Below are 18,296 nucleotides of genomic sequence, written 5' to 3'. Positions count from 1 at the left end.
TATTCCTGAATTTATTTCAGGATTTCCGGCGATGCGCTTTCAGTGGGAGGAGACGTTCCCGTCGATGACGAGGCGTCTACGGTGACTTCATGTGCATCCATTGAAAGGACCCATGCAACTATTTCCTCCACCTCAGCACGTCCATCTTTTACGCCGACAACGTCATGCCATGAGGCCATTTTGAGGAGGCATAGAGAACCAATGAACCATGGTTGCCACTGTGTAATTGGATGAACCGTCCCACATGCACCGCGAGCTCGCCATCGTCAACAACCTAACTGCGTTTTGGGCTTTTGGCCCTAGCACACTTGGCATCTTTATTTCATGCCGGGTTGTAGCACAAAGTCTGTATAGTAAAAGCATCAGGGAGAAACAATGAAGCACATACTAGCAATAGTTGAGACAAAAATTGGGTCAATGAAGCAACGCCAGCAGCAATTGAAGCACACGCAGGTAACGGGTGACGCAAAACTTCACTATTAGTTACTAAAAGTACATAGCTTCAATGGTCGTAGCAAGAATAATTACCATAGAAACATATGCTACAAGAAATCAAAGTAGGAAGCATGCCTAACACAAAGCAACTATTTGATGCTCTCATGTAGGGGTGCAGGACGGCGTCCCGCTTAGACCCGCATAAGTCGAATGGCAATACAATTTAAGCTAATCCACCCAAACTCAATTACTAGAACTAAACTGTCTGTATACGAAGCGAGGCAGATCGGGCGCCACGCTGCACCCCTACTCTCATGCACTAGACGCATAGAAATTTTATTTTAGATCGCCGGACAAGATTTAGGTGCACAAGTTTAAGGTATGCCTAACATTGTTGTGCGCTACATTAAACCTCTACATTAGGAGCATGCATATGGTACAAATCAAGAAAGAATGATTAACCAGAAGCACTAGGCAAATAAATCCATTCACATCGAAAAGCAAATCAAGATAGAGGATATCTAAGCACAGGCGCGTTGCAACCGATCTAGACGTCCGAGCAAGCACACATGGGTTGTGGACTTGTGGTACCTTCACCTGGATGCACCAACGCACGGATACACGGGAGCTTTCGACGTAATGATGCACCAAAGGAACTACGTTGATGGCGGCTTCCACTCAAGCACGAACAAGGCAACAACTAGCATAGCACAGCCACGCACGGCAAGTCTAACGCGAGCGCCTGGTTCTACTCCCTGGCATTTCTGCTGATTTTGGCCTCCACGAAGCAAATTCATGGCCAAACCAATTCATGGCCAAACCAGCCGAATGATAGTATAGCACAGGGCGGTCACATGAAATAAAGAGAGAACCCCAGGATCAAATATTCCTGCCACGACTAGCACATTGCATCTCATTCATGTCCAGAAGCATCACATTAACCATGCACATGTCAAACGAACATCACATTAACATCACTTGTAACCTCTCTACAAAGTCACATGGGGCACAGGCACAGAAGGCCCAAAAAACAGTCCGGTTGAGCTGCAGTGGTGGACTTGACACCACTGATTCAGCAGATCGCACTTTCTCCAACACACCGCGCTCAGGCGGTAAAACATGGTTTACCCTGCATCATCCTTGGCCCCTGTCAAGCATCACATGCAAAAACCGAAGGGCCCAAAAAGGTCAAGGAGCTCCCAGGCCCCCCCTTAGAAACGTTGTGCAACGAAAAAACCACTAGGACTTGAGAAGCAGGAAAGGGCGACCCGCCCCTAGGACGGCGCCAGAAACCCTACAAAACAAGTAAAAACATGCCGCTACTGCCCAGCAGACGGCTTGCTCGACAGCCTACGCTTGTACCGCTTGAGAACTGAAGCCAGGTTCTCCTTCCCTTTAGGAAAAGCTACGTCTCCTGCGGCTGTTCCGCTTCGACCCTTGCGTCCACAGATAGCTACTTCCACGTCCCTGATCGTCTCCAAGATGGCAGCTGAAGTGGTGAAGGTGCCAGAAATGGGCCTGGCACCCGGGCCTGTTATCTGAAGGCATGCGCACCCGGTGAGAGGTTTCCGGGGCTTGGAAAAGGCGGGTTCAATGATTCCCTGCGTAAGGTAGATATATAACATCAGCAAAAACCAAGCAAAATGAACCCAGTAAGAGTAGGTGTTTTGCCTCTGCATTCTCACAGCAGCACAATCTAACAATCCAATACAACTGAGCAAACAAAGCCCATTATTTATGTTTGTCTTTTTCTCAAGGAGAAATCGCAAGAGAGATGCCAAGTTGAGAATTAAGGTAAGTTTGTTCCACTTGTGGATTATATACAACTATAAGTCAAACTCCAATCTATGCAAATGCCATATATAGTAGTGGGTCAGTTTATTTGCATCGTCAAGTACTCCCAACAGCATAGCAAGTTGATATGTGCCCAACTTGCTATGCTCAAATAAATATGCATTTAAAGTAACTTAATGGAAGGTGAGGTTAATTTTCAAAGTAATGCAGTCAGGATGCTTATATAACCTTTGCTACATGGATGAGTCAACCAATGCCTGGATCCTTCTTTCAGGGGTAGCCACATTTTGCACTCCTAGTCCACAGATCCAAACAGAAACTAGCCCCTTTTATACGGGAAATACACAGGAGCACATGGGTGCTCCACCCCCTATACAAAAATTAAATTAAAAAATACCAGGAAAATTAAAAAAAAAACTGAAATTTTGGGATATCAAACTTGGGTGCCCAATCTACTCCCGTATGAAGTTTCATAGAAAAATACCAGGAAATGTATCCGCAGCGAAGAAAATACAGTCCAAACTAAAATCCATCCAAACCGTTTTTTTTTCGGTACATAGGATTTCTTTGTCTTTTTTGCCACGGATATGTTTTCTGGTATTTTTTCACGAAATTTCACATGAATGTAGATTGGGCACCCAGGTTTCATATCCCAAAATCCCAGATTTTTTTTGAAATTTTCCTGGTATTTTTTTGAACTTAATGTTCATATAGGTGTGGAGCACCCAGGTGCTACAAATCCTCTTCCCTTTTATAATCTCTTTTGTACATTCTCTATAATCTCCCCCTGCTCTCCTTGTATTTTTGTTAGCTGCTCTCACCTCAACCCCCCTGCTTTCCTTCCCCTGACCTATGTAAATAGCTTGTATAGTTGATCCCTAACTTACTATAATAATAATAAAAATCAGTGGGGGCCTTTCCCGCTGTCATTTGCCCTAAAAAAACATTTTAATGGTAAAAGTACATAAGACGAAGGAATCACCTGAAGACGGTTCAGAACATATGTGTACTTCCCCCAAAGTTCCGGTCTACTTTCCACAAGGGAAAGATCCAGTACCCGGCGGATACACCAGACACCAAAACTAACAACCAGGGTAGCCTGCCAAACGCAGGTTTCACCACAACCGCGCATGCGCAGAAGATCAGCCGACAACAGATTCTCAGTTGTTTCTTGTGAAAGTCTCTCAGCTGCTGCAACTTGATCAATTAAATTTTCATCACAACCACCATTTTGCCTAAAGAGCCCTCCTGATCCTTCCAGTTTCAAGATATTCATGATGCAGAGCCTAAGAGATTGAAGAAGCTCTGCCTCACACTCTGTGTAAGAGGAATCATCCTTTGTCATGCCACTTGATCTCTGGCCAGTGTTCACCTCGCTCTTATTCAATTCTGCACTTGACATACCAAACAGCTGTTCAAACGGTTGTTGGGCCCAAAGGGATTTATTGTTGGGGTTCATACCCAACTGCATAGAAAGGACATCTCTTTGGAGATTATGTTGTGAGCGCTCATTAAATGCAATTTGGGCTTTGGACCTGGCTGCCGACTCCACATATTGTGATCTCTCAGATGCCAGCTTACTTGGGTATGCTTGATTTCCGGCAGCACCACCAAAATTTGCTTCGTTCAACGCAGCCTTTCTGCTTGCAGCAATTACTGCAGATATGTCAGGTGAACTGTGATACTTCTTTGAGTATCCAGGTGAGCCAACACTTTCACTTTCATCAACAGAGGTAGAATCATAATAAGGTCTCTCGACCGTTGCATTGAAGCGATTCATTGCTGGGCTTTGTGGAGAGTTAGCTCCCAATGAACCCCGTAAATTTTGGTTGCGGGCATGCATAACAGGATCAGCATAGTTAGGAAAAGAATGTTCAGATAACCTAGGAACCCGTCTTGGGTCCAGGGGGATGTTAGAGTGCTGATTTCTACTTGCATTCATCCCTCTCAAATATGCCAGCTGATATCCATGAATAGTAGCAGGCTGATAGAACTGATTATCAGAGTAAGATGGCATATTGAAATTTGAATAGTATTTTGGATTTTGCTCAAGTAAGCTGCTGCTTGAACTCAAAATGTCTGTATATGGTGAATTCATGTTCTGAGACCAGTTGGATGAACCCATTGGACCCATCTGATGCCCAGAACTCCAGTCTAGACTACGGATATCCTTATCACGGGACATCGAGTCCCACGAGTTCAGTGAGGTAGCTGATGCTCGCAGCGCATCTCTCATCAAGGGGCTCTTTGAAGCTTCAATGGTTTGGTTATCAGCCCTCACAGCAGAATTAGCTGCTCTCAAGTCCAGTCCGAGCAAAAAGTTATACCTTTTTTCATTAGCATCTTGTGTAAGCTTACCATGATAATCAAAAAGATGCCCCCAGAACTCGTCAAGATGTGCTGCTAACTGCTTCCTTGCAGCACGGCCCAAACCAGACTGTGTCGAGAGGCTGCCACTGCCAGCATCAGAGTCTTTTCCCCTGCTGAAAGTAAGAGATGGTGGACCATCAGGATTGGAAGGTGCTCTGCCTCCAGCAGACTTCTCATGTTCCAAATTATGTGAGGCAACACTATCCTTGTCCCTGCAAACTTCTGCTACTACTTCAACATCTTTTTCAGTTGCGCTCTTCCGTTTGATGTTCTCTGCATGAATATGTTCTACTTCACTGGCTGTAGAAACCTTTGGTACCGACTCTGTCCAGTCAGCCACACAAACTGGTTTTGGCTCTTCATGGTAGACAGGTGGTGAGGGTTGAGCTTTAGGAGTACTCACTGCATAAGCAGTTGATTGTTGACTGTCAGGATCAGACTCTACAGTGGTGTCAGAACTTTCAGTATGCTCCAAAGCTGATTTCTGATGACTTTGATGACTTTCCATTGGATCCCTGAGAATAGCATCAGTAGAAGGCCTTTGAACTTCTTCATGGGCAACATCTTCCAGAAAAACATCTTCTCTATGGTGAGTACTGCCCAATGGTTCTCTCTGAGAGTGCATAGAGAACTCCAGAGTTTCAGCTTCATTACTTGCAGACTTCAGTGGAGTAACAGCCAGAAACAGTGTAAACAGAAGACATGAACATGAAATTAGGACGATAAGAGTATATGGAAGTACAACAGGGCTCCCGGTGTTCCCTTTCATGCTGTTTGTCCAGGTGCTATCACCAAACAGGATTTCTGCCTTGAAAATGATGTTCGTAAATAGCATGAGAAGAAATGCGAGAAAGGCCAATATTTCAACAGATGAAGATATTCTGTAGTTGCCCATTATTGATCTTGAGGAAGCAACCCGGAAAACAGGTATAACAGACGCAGGAAGGAGCATAGCCTGGATGACTGGACAGATGATAATTAACTGATATATCGCTTCTGAGCCCGCAACCTTTGCATAGTAGATTGTAGGAATCATGGCAAAAACCTTGAGTAGCAGATGATGTGCCGAAAGAGAAAGGTTTATACCAAAGAAATTCTCTACAATTGCATGGCTACCAATAATAGATGACAGTGAGACGATGTGGCTCGAAAGGAGAAGAACCAGTAAGAACACAAGCGGCGCTGCAGGATTCATGAATATCTGCAGAAGACAAGATTCAGAAAAACTCAGAATATAACTTCAATGCAGGACTGAAATAAAAAAAGGCAATATCGCAAATAATTCAATATGTGGGATAGGGGGGACATGTCAGATACAAAACTTAAAAGGTAAGTAGGAAGTACAGAAAGGAAGACACGGACCTGGTTCATTAGCTCTACAACATCTTGAAAGGTCAGGAGCAGTGTATCACCGGATCCAACTGCTGCTGAGCTTATCAGAACATAGTTCACAAGAAAAACCCCAGAAAAAATAAATAAGATCGAAACAAGGTGGTCATGAAATAAGGCCCCAAGTGTAACAGGGGATCTTCTTTGAGCCTGCACATATGATATTCAAATTAACATAAACAAGGTAAAGGGGGTACAATATGCAGAGTACAAATTAAGCAAAATAAACTTGTTTCTCGAATCAACAAATGAAGATGTACTTGATGTGTTATATAACTGTTTGAATTTCCAGACCTCGTAAGTCAAAGTCATAACCACATAGGGACAGGCTGCAGAATGCTGGTGTTTTAGCTATCATTTTGTTTACTGAGAAGTCCAACTGATTATCCATAAATCAAGTTGAGTTTTTCATCACACTTCATGTAAGGTAGCATGAACAGGTTTGCCTTTTCCTTTTGTGAGAAAACAAGAACATAAATTACATATCTTCTATCATGCCTGCGCACAGACGCACACAATTCTTTTAGGGATTAACAAACCACATCAGTATATCATACCACAAAGTCATCACTGGTAACAAGGACTCGGGATCTAAACTTATATGGCTTAGTGGGGTGTTTACAGACTAAGATTGATCTTGTCTAACAAAATGCAACATGGATACTGATTAGTTAAGATTGTGTGATAACTCTGCTGAGAGGGAGAGAATTGTGCTGTTCACAAGTACGGAGTATATGCCTACCCATTACCGGAAAAGGGGTATATACAAGCCTTGCATGAGCCAACCTAGACTAACAGACCTATACACATGTGGTACAAACTCAAGGTGGATCTGAGCCACCTAGTTTTAGGGTACAAAAGTATGAAAGCTATGTTGGTATCCATTATGAGCGGTGAGCCGGTGAGAAATCTGTAACTTAAAAGTCTTGAAGGTCAAACAGCAAATACTGAAGATCGTTGACTGCTAAGAGTGAGAACGCATGAAGGCGCCATATCAAATTACTGAAGGGAAAGCCTTACATTGGGCCAAACGGGCCTACAGACATCTGCACTTAAAAACTTCCAATGGAAGATAAGGTGCTATTGATGTGAAACCAGCACAACAAGAATTCCAACAGTTTGTACTTTTTCTGGTGATGAAAAAAACAGCTTTGTATCGTCTATGATGTATTTAGTACTGTCAGTGGTATAAGTTGATACATCTCAAGAAAAAGGTGGCATAACTTGATTGACAAAATATGGAATGTCGTAAACACCATACACGGCACATTCCGAATTATATAAGTTTAAACACAGCCACACAAACTTGATATGGAACTGAAGACAAGTTTAAAAAAAATTAAGGGCCCCAAATGTAACTAATGCACCACACTACCTGAATATCTTTCAAGTGACCATGAACAAGAAACACGGAAAGTACTTACCTGTACAAATGATGAATGAACATAGAAGTTGTGCGCTATTACATTTCCACCCAGAAGTGCCATGAGCGAGTAGGCACTTTCACCACTCAACTTGGGGAACATCACATCCATATCGAGAGGAACTCTTGGTTGACTAACCAATAAACCAAGCACGAAACAAACAAGTGCGAGACCTGCTATGCAGGCATTGAATATTCCAGCCATCTTCTTGTCCTGTAATGGGCAGAAGCAGGAGCCAAGCGCACGTAAGAATTTGAGAAGGTTCCTTGTACGAGATGCAGTTTTTATTAAAATTACCAGATGGGAGATCGCATATGGTAGTAGATTAACTGCAAAGCTTGCGAACCATATGCCTGTGACAAGGTCATCGTACTCGAATACAAGGTTAAACCCCATTGCAATGCCTGATATCTGAAATAACCAAACATCACCGTCAGACCATCAAAATTTTGGAACTTGGGAACCAGTAACATCACATGCTTTGGCAAGTTAATGCATGTATCACATAGGAAAAGAAAATTTCCAGAATGAAGCACTGACAGAACATATAGATTTGTGAAAAGTGCCTAGACATACCATGGTAATCTCTGCAGTTAACAAGGACAGCAATGCCTGAACACCAAGGCCAACACATATTGGCTGACTGTACTCCTGGACGCATATCTTCATGTTCATGTACAAGTATTGCAACAAAACAAAAATCAAATTCCCGTAGAACGAATTCGATGCATACAGCTGAATGATACAGAACAATAAAGGACAACATTTATTTATTTATTTGAAAGGAAAAGGACAGCATTTTATTTATTTATTTGAAAGGAAATGGACAACATTTAGAAAGAGCTGAATTCTCTAAAGGTAAAGGGAGCCAAAAAAAAGAGGAACTTTGGGTGGGTGATTGCTGGTTGCTGCCTGCGTGCGGCTGTGGGGAATGCCTTTTGGCTTTGGGGGCGTGATTTTGCTCAAGTTTGCTACCTGCGTGCAGTTCTGGATAGTGTTCCTCTGGTTTTGGGGGCACTGATTATTCATGTACACTACCCAGCTTTACCTTTCAGTTTGTAAGAAACTTTGTGTTTTCGAATGGCCGGGTAACGAAAATTTACCTTTTGTCTTAAAAAACAAAGAGGAACTTTGATTACATGGGAGCTATTGTATCATTGGAGATCACCGTCAATCGTATCTAGGTCATCCATGGCGACTCGCTAGAGCTGTTTGAATAACTCTGCAAAGCAAGACGAAGAAGGAAGCGAGGAGAGTGGTGGTTACCTGGGCAAGATTCTTGGTAGTGACCATGCCGATGCATATGGAGAGGTACTGGCAGAGGACGGCGGAGAAGTTGAAGAGCAGCACGAGCAGCACGAGATCATAGCCGAAGCGAGAGCCGGCGTCCACGGTGGTGACCCACTTGCCGAGGTCGATGTACCCAATCGAGATGAAGAGCGCCGGGCCAAGCGTGCGGAAAAGGTTGCTCCGGCCGCCATCTTCGGCTCCCAGGGACTGTGCTAAGCTCCGGACGCCGTCCATGGCGGGCGGAGCGAGAAGAAGCGCGCTAGCAACGAACCCAGAGACGGCGGCGAGCAGGCGGGATCCCGGCTGGCACTAGACTAGCACAGCCAGCGATCTGCGTGACGGGGAGGACGGATCGGATCGGGGGTCGCGGGCTTGGTTGCCTAGGGGTGCGGGCTGGGATCGTGAGGAATGGCGGGGAGGAGGAGAGGAGCGGAGCAGGACGAGGAGGAGAGGAGGCAGGGGGGCAGACGCAGGAGCATGAGAGGGGAGGGGGGCGGGGTGAGGAGGGCGGAGAGGTAGGGGAGGGGCAGGGGCATGGATGGAGAAGGGGGAGGAAGAAGAGTGATGGTGGACTGATGGGAGATGGGTTCTTGGGGTCGGGGAAGATGGGGGAGAGATTGGAGGGGATTCTCTGTGGCTCAGCTGTGTCTGCTGGTGTCAGGTGAGGGATCTCGTGTGGCTGTTGCTACTGCTGCTGTTGTTGTTTTTACCATCATCTCCTCCTTTATTCATGTGTTAGAAGAGTAATATCGCTTACAAGTATTGGGATGATTGCACTAGAGGTAGAATCTATCCCTAATTTAGAAGGAGAAAACTCAGCTATCCTAGCTAACCCGTGAGCTGCCTAGTTACTCTCTTTGATACAGTGATTATAGATTACATGATTAAAATTCAAGGACGTGAACTAGCAATCATCAAAGATGACACTAGCAATTGAAGAAGAGCTGCCATCTAATTTTTTTAAACCCCTCCACGCTGTCAGAATTGATCTCAGTCTTACTGCATCCCTTGTACGAGCTAGATTCATGCCAAATCTAACTGGCGGTATCCTCTATCGTGAAAGAATCAAAGCATATATCAATTTCTGCATTTGCAGCACTAATGAACTTCCAATTGTGATACTGGAGCACTGCATCAATTGATCCCTCGAGTGTATTCATATCCAACCCGGCACCAACATTTAGTTTCACATAATCGTAACTTGGATTCACCCAACCACCAACTCTCCGCATTGGTTTCGGACTGCATAAGATTATGAAATTTGTCGCAAGTCCTCTCACTATCTAATCTACTTGGGTTGCACTTTGAGGTTCTTCTCCATTGGTAAATTTTCGATGCTTATATCACAAATACCAAGATGTGGTTGCCGTTGTTTCTCTCAACTTAGGTAGACCTAATATATGAACTCATGCTCCTTCATACACAGCAAGTGCTCTATTATAGCCTCACCGGTCTTGTCCACATCTAGCACCTTTTTGATAATATCCTAGATGCCAAGCAACTTACAAACATCCGACGCAAGATTCATGCCAAATGTAACCATGATAGCCTCTCACGTGAAAGAATCAAAAGCATATATCAATTTCTGCATTTGCGACACCAATGAACTTCTAATTATGATACTGGAGCACTGCGCCAATTGATCCCTCAAGTGTATTCATATCCAACCCAGCACCAACATTTAGTTTCACATAAACGTATCTTGGATTCACCCAACCACCAACTCTCCGCATTGGTTTCCATGAGATTATGAAATTTGTCGCAAGTCCTCTCAGTATCAAATCTATTTGGGTTGCACTTTGAGGTTCTTCTCCATGGGTAAATTTTCGACGCTCATATCACAAATACCAAGCTGCGGTTGCCGCTGTTTCTCTCAACTTGGGTAGACCTAATATATGAACTCATGCTCCTTCATACACAACAAGTGCTCTATTATAGCCTCACCGGTCTTATCCACATCGAGCACCTTTCTGATAATATCCTAGATGCAAAACACTTACAAACATCCAACGCAAGATTCATGCCAAATGTAACCATGATAGCCTCTCATGTGAAAGAATCAAAGCATATATCAATTTATGCATTTGCAACAGCAATGAACTTCCAGTTGTGATCCCGCAACACTGAGCCAATCGATCCCTCAAGTGTATCTAGATCCAACCCAACATCAACGTTTAGTTTCACATAACCGTATCTTGGCTTTACCCAACCAGCCACTCTCCGCATTGGTTTCAGACTGCATGAGATAATGAATTTTGCCTCCTCTCACCGCCAAATTTATTTGGACTGCACTTTGAGTTTCTTCTCCATGGGTCAATTTTCTAAGTTCATACCAAAAATACCAAGCTGGGTTTGCCAATGTTTCTCTCAGCTTGGGCAGACCTAATATATGAATATCATGCTCCATTATACACAAAAAATGCTCTACTATAGCCTCACCAACCCTGTCCACACATATCGCCCTTTTGATAATATCCTCGATGCCAAGCAACTTCCACACGTCCGACGCAAGCTTACTCTCGAACAACAGATGCTTGATCGTATCAGGACCTAGTTTGCAAGTAGGACAACACACATTGATTTTGAGATGCTTGTTGGCTAGTACTGATCGGCACGGGATCGCGCTATATAGCCCCCTCCAGATAAAAAAGTCTTAGTTGGACACTATAGGCTCCAAATCGAGTCCTAGAATTCTATAACTTGTGGCCAAACTGGGATTGCCATAAAAAATGATAGGCCGAGCGCACTGTAAAGTCCCTGATTTTGTACAATTCCACACCAGGAAATCTCTCATTTCATGCAAGGGAAGGGGTATTGCAAGGATCCGTTGGACATCCATCTCCCAAAACATTTGCCTCACCAGTAGTTCGTCCCAATCGCCTAATGCAGGGTCTATAAGATCACTCACACGAGTTAGCATGTTGTTAATCTAGTTGTAATCACCTTCCTTGATGGAGATTGTGGGATCCAATCATCCTCCCAAATATTGATTTTCTACCCATCCCCTACTCTCCATATATGCCCAAGTTTCAAGGTTTCAACCCCAGCCATAATACTTTGCCAAGTATATGAAGCTTTCTTTTTCAACGTTGCACACATAAGATCACCATCTCGGTAATATTTCTCCTTCAAGATCTATGCACATTGGGAATCTGGGTTATCAATGAGATGACAAGATTGTTTAGCCAATAATGCAAGGTTAAAGCAACGTATATCTCTAAACCCCATGCCACCTTTCTTATTTGGTATGCACATCTTCCACCATGCAAAGCAGTGCATCCTCTTGTGAGTTACATCATCGCCCCACCAAAAACGAGATATCGCGTCTGTGATTCCTTTGCAAGTTTTTGGGAATTTTAAAAACGATCATCGCGTAAGTGGGTATAACTTGTGCTACTGATTTAATTAGGATCTCTCTGCCTCCTTAAGGTAGACATCTTTCCTTCCAACCATTAAGTCTCAGCACTAACCGGTCAATCACATACTCGAAACTCTCACTTTTATCAAGCCCAACTGTAGCCGGCAATCCCAAATATTTGTCATTCAATGCCTCTGTAATAATATCGACAGAGGAACAAACCTTGGTGATGGTGTCCTAGACTAGGGGGTCCCGGTCTAGCTGGTCTAGTCAATGTGCCGGACTACCGACCCGTTACGGAGGAGGGACTTTGGAGGTCTCTAGTCTGCTTCGACCGAAGACTTGGCGTGTACTTCAAGTATATCTGTTAGATTCGTCATGTAATCCCTAGATTGTAACCGACCGTGCATAACCCTAGATACCCCTGGTGCTTATGTAAACCAGATAGTTTAGTCCATATAGGCCAACTCCTTCATCATCATCATCATCATCATCATCATCATCATACCCATGGGGTTTAGACCACAACTTACAATCTCGAGATAGATCAACTATATACTTTGATACTCCCATAATATAAGCAAGACCGGGACGTAGGGTTTTACCTCCTTAAAGAGGGCCCGAACCTAGGTAAAAACATCATGTCCTCTATCTCTTGTTACCCATCGATATGATCTCACAGCTCAGGCCCCCCTACCAGAGGTTTGCTAGTTTTGACACCGACACTGGTGCTTTCATTGAGAACTTGCTGTGTGATCAGCTTGAGACAATGGTTTCACCATTTAGCAACCGGAGTCCCCTCGCTACCTCTAGTGCACCAATGACTCTTACTGACGGGTCGTCTAGAGGCACGACAGGTCCCAAGCCGCACGCCCCCCTCGAGGCCACAAGGTGTGATCGGGAACTCTGCTCAGAACTTTATGCTCCTTTGATTAGCTCGGTCGATGGAATCTGACTTGAGGAAACCTCATATCCAAGCTCCCGTCTGCGAGATAGGCACGAGATCAATTAGCTGGAAGAGGCAGACGTTTCGGATGTCAGACTGGACCCGGATACCTCTCTCTCTCTCTCTCTCTCTCTCTCTCTGTGTGTGTGTGCACCTTCCCTGCAAGGAACACGGGAGCACGCTGGAGTCCCCCTCCTCCCGTCGAATTGAATTTTTTTATCCCACCCACCCCCACATCGAGTATTGCCCAAGTAATTCAGGGACTCCGATGTCTGGGACCTAATGTATATAAAACAACAAGTTTGGGAATCCGTCCGGCAATTCTGGTCGAGATTCTTGTTCATCAAGAACAGAATAACCAATTGCCCCGACGACGAGGTGCTAGCCGCTTTTCGTCACAATTGTGACAACGAGGGTGTGTTAAACGCCCTTGCTCGGTGTCGAGTTCAAAATTTCTTCAAGCTCTCCGAACTGGTATTGAAGTTTTGTGCCATTGAAGACGTGTGGTTGGCTCAAGCCGAAAATGCTAAACCAATTCGGTCAATAAAATTAAAAGACCTTGACCTCGTACAACAAGGAGAACCATCTGGGCACCCCGTACTAGTTGAATCATCACGAAAAGAGCGAAAACAGGAACCTAGACCGCCCTTGACGGACTACTGGACCAACCATGCCCTATACACTCTGTTCTTCTCAACACCAATAGAACCCGCCGCCTTAGAGCATGTTGGGTTGTGAAACAAGTGGCTAAGAGTGGCGAGGCCATCCTCGCAGATAGGCGCACTATTCACCGTTCGGCAAAATCCTCGGACGAAGCCGAGGTCCTGATGATCTACCAAACGTACAGGTCCAGGAACCAAAGAAAACGGGCTTTACAGGAGCTCGGCCATGCCCAGATACGCACACCTCCGGCTGCGTGGTAGGACACCCCGGTCACATTCGAATTGTACGACCAACCAGCGATCGACTTAAGTTGATGCTCGGCCGCCCTGGTCCTCGACCACATAGTAGATGGATGCCGGCTACATAAAGTACTAATGGACAGTGGTAGAAGCTTAAACCTCATCTACGAGGTCACGTTGGAAAAAATGCAACTTGATACAACTCGCATCCAACATAACTTCATTACGTCAAGGGTATTATTCCCATAAGGGAGGCACGATGTAAGGGAAAGATCACTCTCGATGTGGTCTTCGGTACTCCTGAGAACTATCGGTCCGAGGAGTTAACCTTCCATGTTGTACCCTTTCAAAGTGGCTACCACGCCCTACTCGGGCAAGAAGCATTCATAAAATTTCATGCCGTACTCCATTACAGATACATGAAGCTCAAAATGCCAGGCCCCAATGGAGTAATAACTGTCACTGGCAACTCGGACAAGGCACTCCGAGCCAAAAATAAAACGGCCTCACTAGCCCTCGAGTCACTGGCAGAGGCCTTTACAGTCAAAGAACTAACAACGCTTCGGGCCACGGTCAACTCAGATGATGTCATTTTTGACAAAAGATACAAATCGGCCTCGTTCAAACTAGCAAATGAGATTGTCAAATTTCAAGTACACCCTATGGACCCAAATAAAATGGCGTCCATTGGTGCTGAGTTGGACCCAGAGACCGATGAGGCACTACGAATTTTCCTTCAAGAAAAATGGGATATTTTTGCCTGGCATCCTTCAGATATGCCAGGGATCTAGCCGAGCATAACCTGATCAAAGGTTCAAAACCAGTTAAATAGGAACTTCGACGATTCCCCGAGCTCATGCGTCAAGCTATGGGTGAGGAATTGGCTAAATTACTAGAAGTCGGGTTCATTTGCGATATCAAGCACCCCGAATGGTTGGCTAACTTGGTCATTGTGCCCCAAAAGGACAAATCTTGGGGGCTTTGCTTTGATTTCAAAGACATCAACAAAGCTTGCCCTAAAGATCCTTTTCCTTTACTGCGCATCGACCAAATCATTGACGCCACGAAAGGACATGACTCTTTATGTTTCTAGGACGCATACTCGGGATACCACCAAATCAAGATGAAGGAATCTGATCAGGAAGCAATGTCGTTCATAATGCCCTATGGGCCATTTTGCTTCAACACAATGTCGTTCGGATTAAAAAATGTCGGCGCAACATACTAGCACATGATTTAAACGTGCCTGAAGGATCATATCGGCAAGACGACGGAAGCCTACATAGATGGTGTGGTTGTCAAAACCAAGGACGTCCGTCGGCTAGTAAAGGGTTTGGGTGAAATATTCACCCGTCTCCGGATATATCACATTAAGCTCCATCCGGAGAAGTGCGTCTTCGGGGTACCGGCAGGCAAACTACTTGGATTCATCGTTTCCCATAGAGTAATCAAGGCCAATCCAGCTAAAATCTGAGCCCTGGTTGCGTTAGCAATACCTACCAAGCTCAATCACATCCAAAAACTTACAGGCTGCGTAGCCGCCCTCAGTCGATTCATCTCTCGACTAGGGGAAAAGACCCTGCCACTATACAAACTCCTGAAGCAAACAAAGAATTTCAAATGGATCAGTGAGGCAAGCGATGCTCTATAAGACATCAAAAAGCTCCTCGCTACCAATCCTATAATTACATGACCTAGAGTAGGTGAGCCGATGTTGCTTTACATCTTGGCCACCAACCAAGTCGTCAACGTGGTCCTCGTGGTCGAACGCGATGCTGGGGGTCACAAATTCCAGTTGCAAGTCGGTATACTTTATGTTTCCAAGGTATTAACCCTATGTAAAACAAGGTATCTGCACTACCAGAAGATCGCTTACGCAGTCTTCATGGCATCTCGGAAACTGTGGCACTATTTTCAAGAGTGGTCTATCACCGTGGCATCCGAGGTCCCCCTTGGAGACATCATTAACAACAGGGATGCAACTGGACATATAGCCAAATGGGAAACTAAATTCCTCCCTTTCAAAACTGTGTTTTGCCCGTGCCGAGTTATTAAATCTTAGGTGCTGGCAGATTTCATGGCCGAGTGGGCGGAGGTTTAGCATAGCTGAATCAGAAAAGCTGAAGACCAGTTTTAAGACGGAGAAAAACACTTGGGCTGAAGAAAAGATTGTTTTAACGCAGCGAGCTGAAAAAGCCGAGGCAGCTCTTCAAGAAGTAACCACTGAACTCTCCGGCTTAAAGCACCGTGTCTCTCAGATGGTTTCTGCTATCTTTGGCGAGTCGCTTTGATAATCATCAAAAAGTGAATCCTTGTCATGTTAATATAAACCGCCATTAACCAATCTGTGTTTTTTCAAGTCCTAGGAGCAGCAACCTTAAGCAGGACATGCTTGTGAAGCTCAAAGCTGTCTACACACTTGTCGAAAAGCTGTACACCAGAACTCAACATGCACTGGCTGCAATTTCTCCAATGAATCAGGCACCTACTCTTTTGATAGATGTCTTGAAAAAACTTTCTATGCTTCCTGCTAGAATGGAGGAAATGAAGCGATCGTCTGCGAGAGCCGGTGCTGTGGCGGCTTTGAGACGGGCCAAGGCATGGGTACCAGAGCTTGAACCGTCTGAGGTAGCCACTGGTTACCCAAGCTTGAAAGAGGATGGTACACCGTTTGATCAGAAGGACTTATCTGCTTGCGTGAGAGAGATACGTCCAATGGCGACTATGATTGCCAATGACTCGGACCTTTCAAGGCACCATCTGGTTTATGACAAGGAGAACCAGAAGATGCCGACTCTGGCTTATCGAGTGATGGACTTAATCCCCCCAATCCATAAGCATACTTTTGCCCTTGAATTTGAGTCGTCTGATCTTATAAATGACGAGGCTGAATTTCAAGCTTTATCTGGCATCGATCGGTCATCACCAAACTTTCAGACGGCAGAAGAGGACGAAGAACCGGAAAAGGATGACCCAGAAGCCTCAAGCCGGCAAGGCCAAGAAGAGTGAACCGCAAGGCGATTTATATATTTGATTCTTGCAAAAACACTTGATCCCATTTGGCTCATGGAGTCATGTAATAGGGTAGTAAAAAACTTGAATCTATCATGCCATCGTGCACGTTTCTGTTTTGCGCAATACTGCTGATCCGCCAATTTGAAAGATGATCCTTTTACTCTTATGACAATATTGATTTATGCAGATCAAACTTGATTATTCTCCTGCACACAAACAAGTCACAAGTGCCCTGGCGGTTTATCGCCGGGCGGGTCTTGATACCCAATTAAAGGCCACTGGGGACGAGCAGTGACGATGGTAATGTTACTGTCTACAAAGCTCGACTTGTTGTGAAAGGTATTCGACAAGTTCAAGGAGTTGACTACGATGAGACCTTCTCACCCGTAGCAATGCTTAAGTCTGTCTGAATCATGTTAGCAATTGCCGCATTTTATGATTATGAAATTTGGCAAATGTATGTCAAAACTGCATTCCTTAATGGATTTCTTAAAGAAGAGTTGTATATGATGCAACCAGAAGGTTTTGTCGATCCTAGAGGTGCTAACAAACTGTGCAAGCTCCAGCTATCCATTTATGGACTGGCGCAAGCCTCTCGGAGTTGGAATATATGCTTTGATAGTGTGATCAAACCATATGGTTTTATACAGACTTTTGGAGAAGCCTGTATTTACAAGAAAGTGAGTGGGAGCTCTGTAGCATTTCTAATATTATATGTGGATGACATATTGTTGATTGGAAATAATACATAATTACTGGATAGCATAAAAGGATACTTGAATAAGAAATTTTCAATGAAAGACCTCGGTGAAGCTGCTTATATATTGGGCATCAAGATCTATAGAGATAGATCAAGACGCTTAATTGGACTTTCACAAAGCACATACCTTGATAAAGTTTTGAAGAAGTTGAAAATGGATCGGTCAAAGAAAGGGTTCTTGCCTGCGTTACAAGGTTGAAGTTGAGTCAGACTTAATGCCCGGCCACTGCAGAAGATAGAGAGAAAATGAAAGTCATTCCCTATGCCTCAGCCATAGGTTCTATCATGTATGCAATGCTGTGTACCAGACCTAATGTGTGCCTTGCTATAAGTTTAGCAGGGAAGTATGCTACCTCTTGAGCACTTGCGTTGGTTTTCCCTTGAAGAGGAAAGGGTGATGCAGCAAAGTAGCGTAAGTATTTCCCTCAGTTTTTGAGAACCAAGGTATCAATCCAGTAGGAGGCCACGCATGAGTCCCTCACACCTACACAAACAAATAAATCCTCGCAACCAACGTGATAAGGGGTTGTCAATCCCTACACGGTCACTTACGAGAGTGAGATCTGATAGATATGATAAGATAATATTTTTGGTATTTTTATGATAAAGAGAA

The 18,296-nt window shown here is 44.4% G+C and overlaps 1 protein-coding gene across 1 annotated transcript; it reads right to left on the bottom strand.

Annotated features, from left to right (window-relative positions):
• Positions 1 to 1,385: 1,385 nt before the first annotated feature.
• LOC125508856 (protein ETHYLENE-INSENSITIVE 2-like) lies at positions 1,386 to 9,220 on the bottom strand. Its single transcript, XM_048673652.1, has 7 exons — positions 8,679 to 9,220; positions 7,989 to 8,075; positions 7,710 to 7,823; positions 7,413 to 7,625; positions 5,962 to 6,138; positions 3,212 to 5,800; positions 1,386 to 2,036 (listed from the first exon to the last, which is right to left on the bottom strand). The coding sequence occupies exons 1-7, from the start codon at positions 8,934 to 8,936 to the stop codon at positions 1,755 to 1,757; spliced, it is 3,720 nt and encodes a 1,239-aa protein (XP_048529609.1). The 5' UTR covers positions 8,937 to 9,220; the 3' UTR covers positions 1,386 to 1,754.
• Between the last annotated feature and the right edge of the window lie 9,076 nt (positions 9,221 to 18,296).

Source organism: Triticum urartu, chromosome 5 (assembly GCF_003073215.2).
Source record: "Triticum urartu cultivar G1812 chromosome 5, Tu2.1, whole genome shotgun sequence".
Lineage (NCBI taxonomy): Eukaryota > Viridiplantae > Streptophyta > Magnoliopsida > Poales > Poaceae > Triticum > Triticum urartu.
The sequence above is the reverse complement of the archived record's forward strand: the minus strand, read 5'-3'. Positions and strand labels throughout refer to the sequence as shown.

Excerpts from the sequence above, each read along its gene's own strand:
- LOC125508856 (XM_048673652.1), bottom strand. The coding sequence starts at position 8,936 with ATGGACGGCGTCCGGAGCTTAGCACAGTCCCTGGGAGCCGAAGATGGC. Across the intron at positions 8,076-8,678 it reads CTACCAAGAATCTTGCCCAG|ATATGCGTCCAGGAGTACAG; the intron begins GTAACCACCACT and ends ATGAACATGAAG. Across the intron at positions 6,139-7,412 it reads TTCATTCATCATTTGTACAG|GCTCAAAGAAGATCCCCTGT; the intron begins GTAAGTACTTTC and ends TCATATGTGCAG.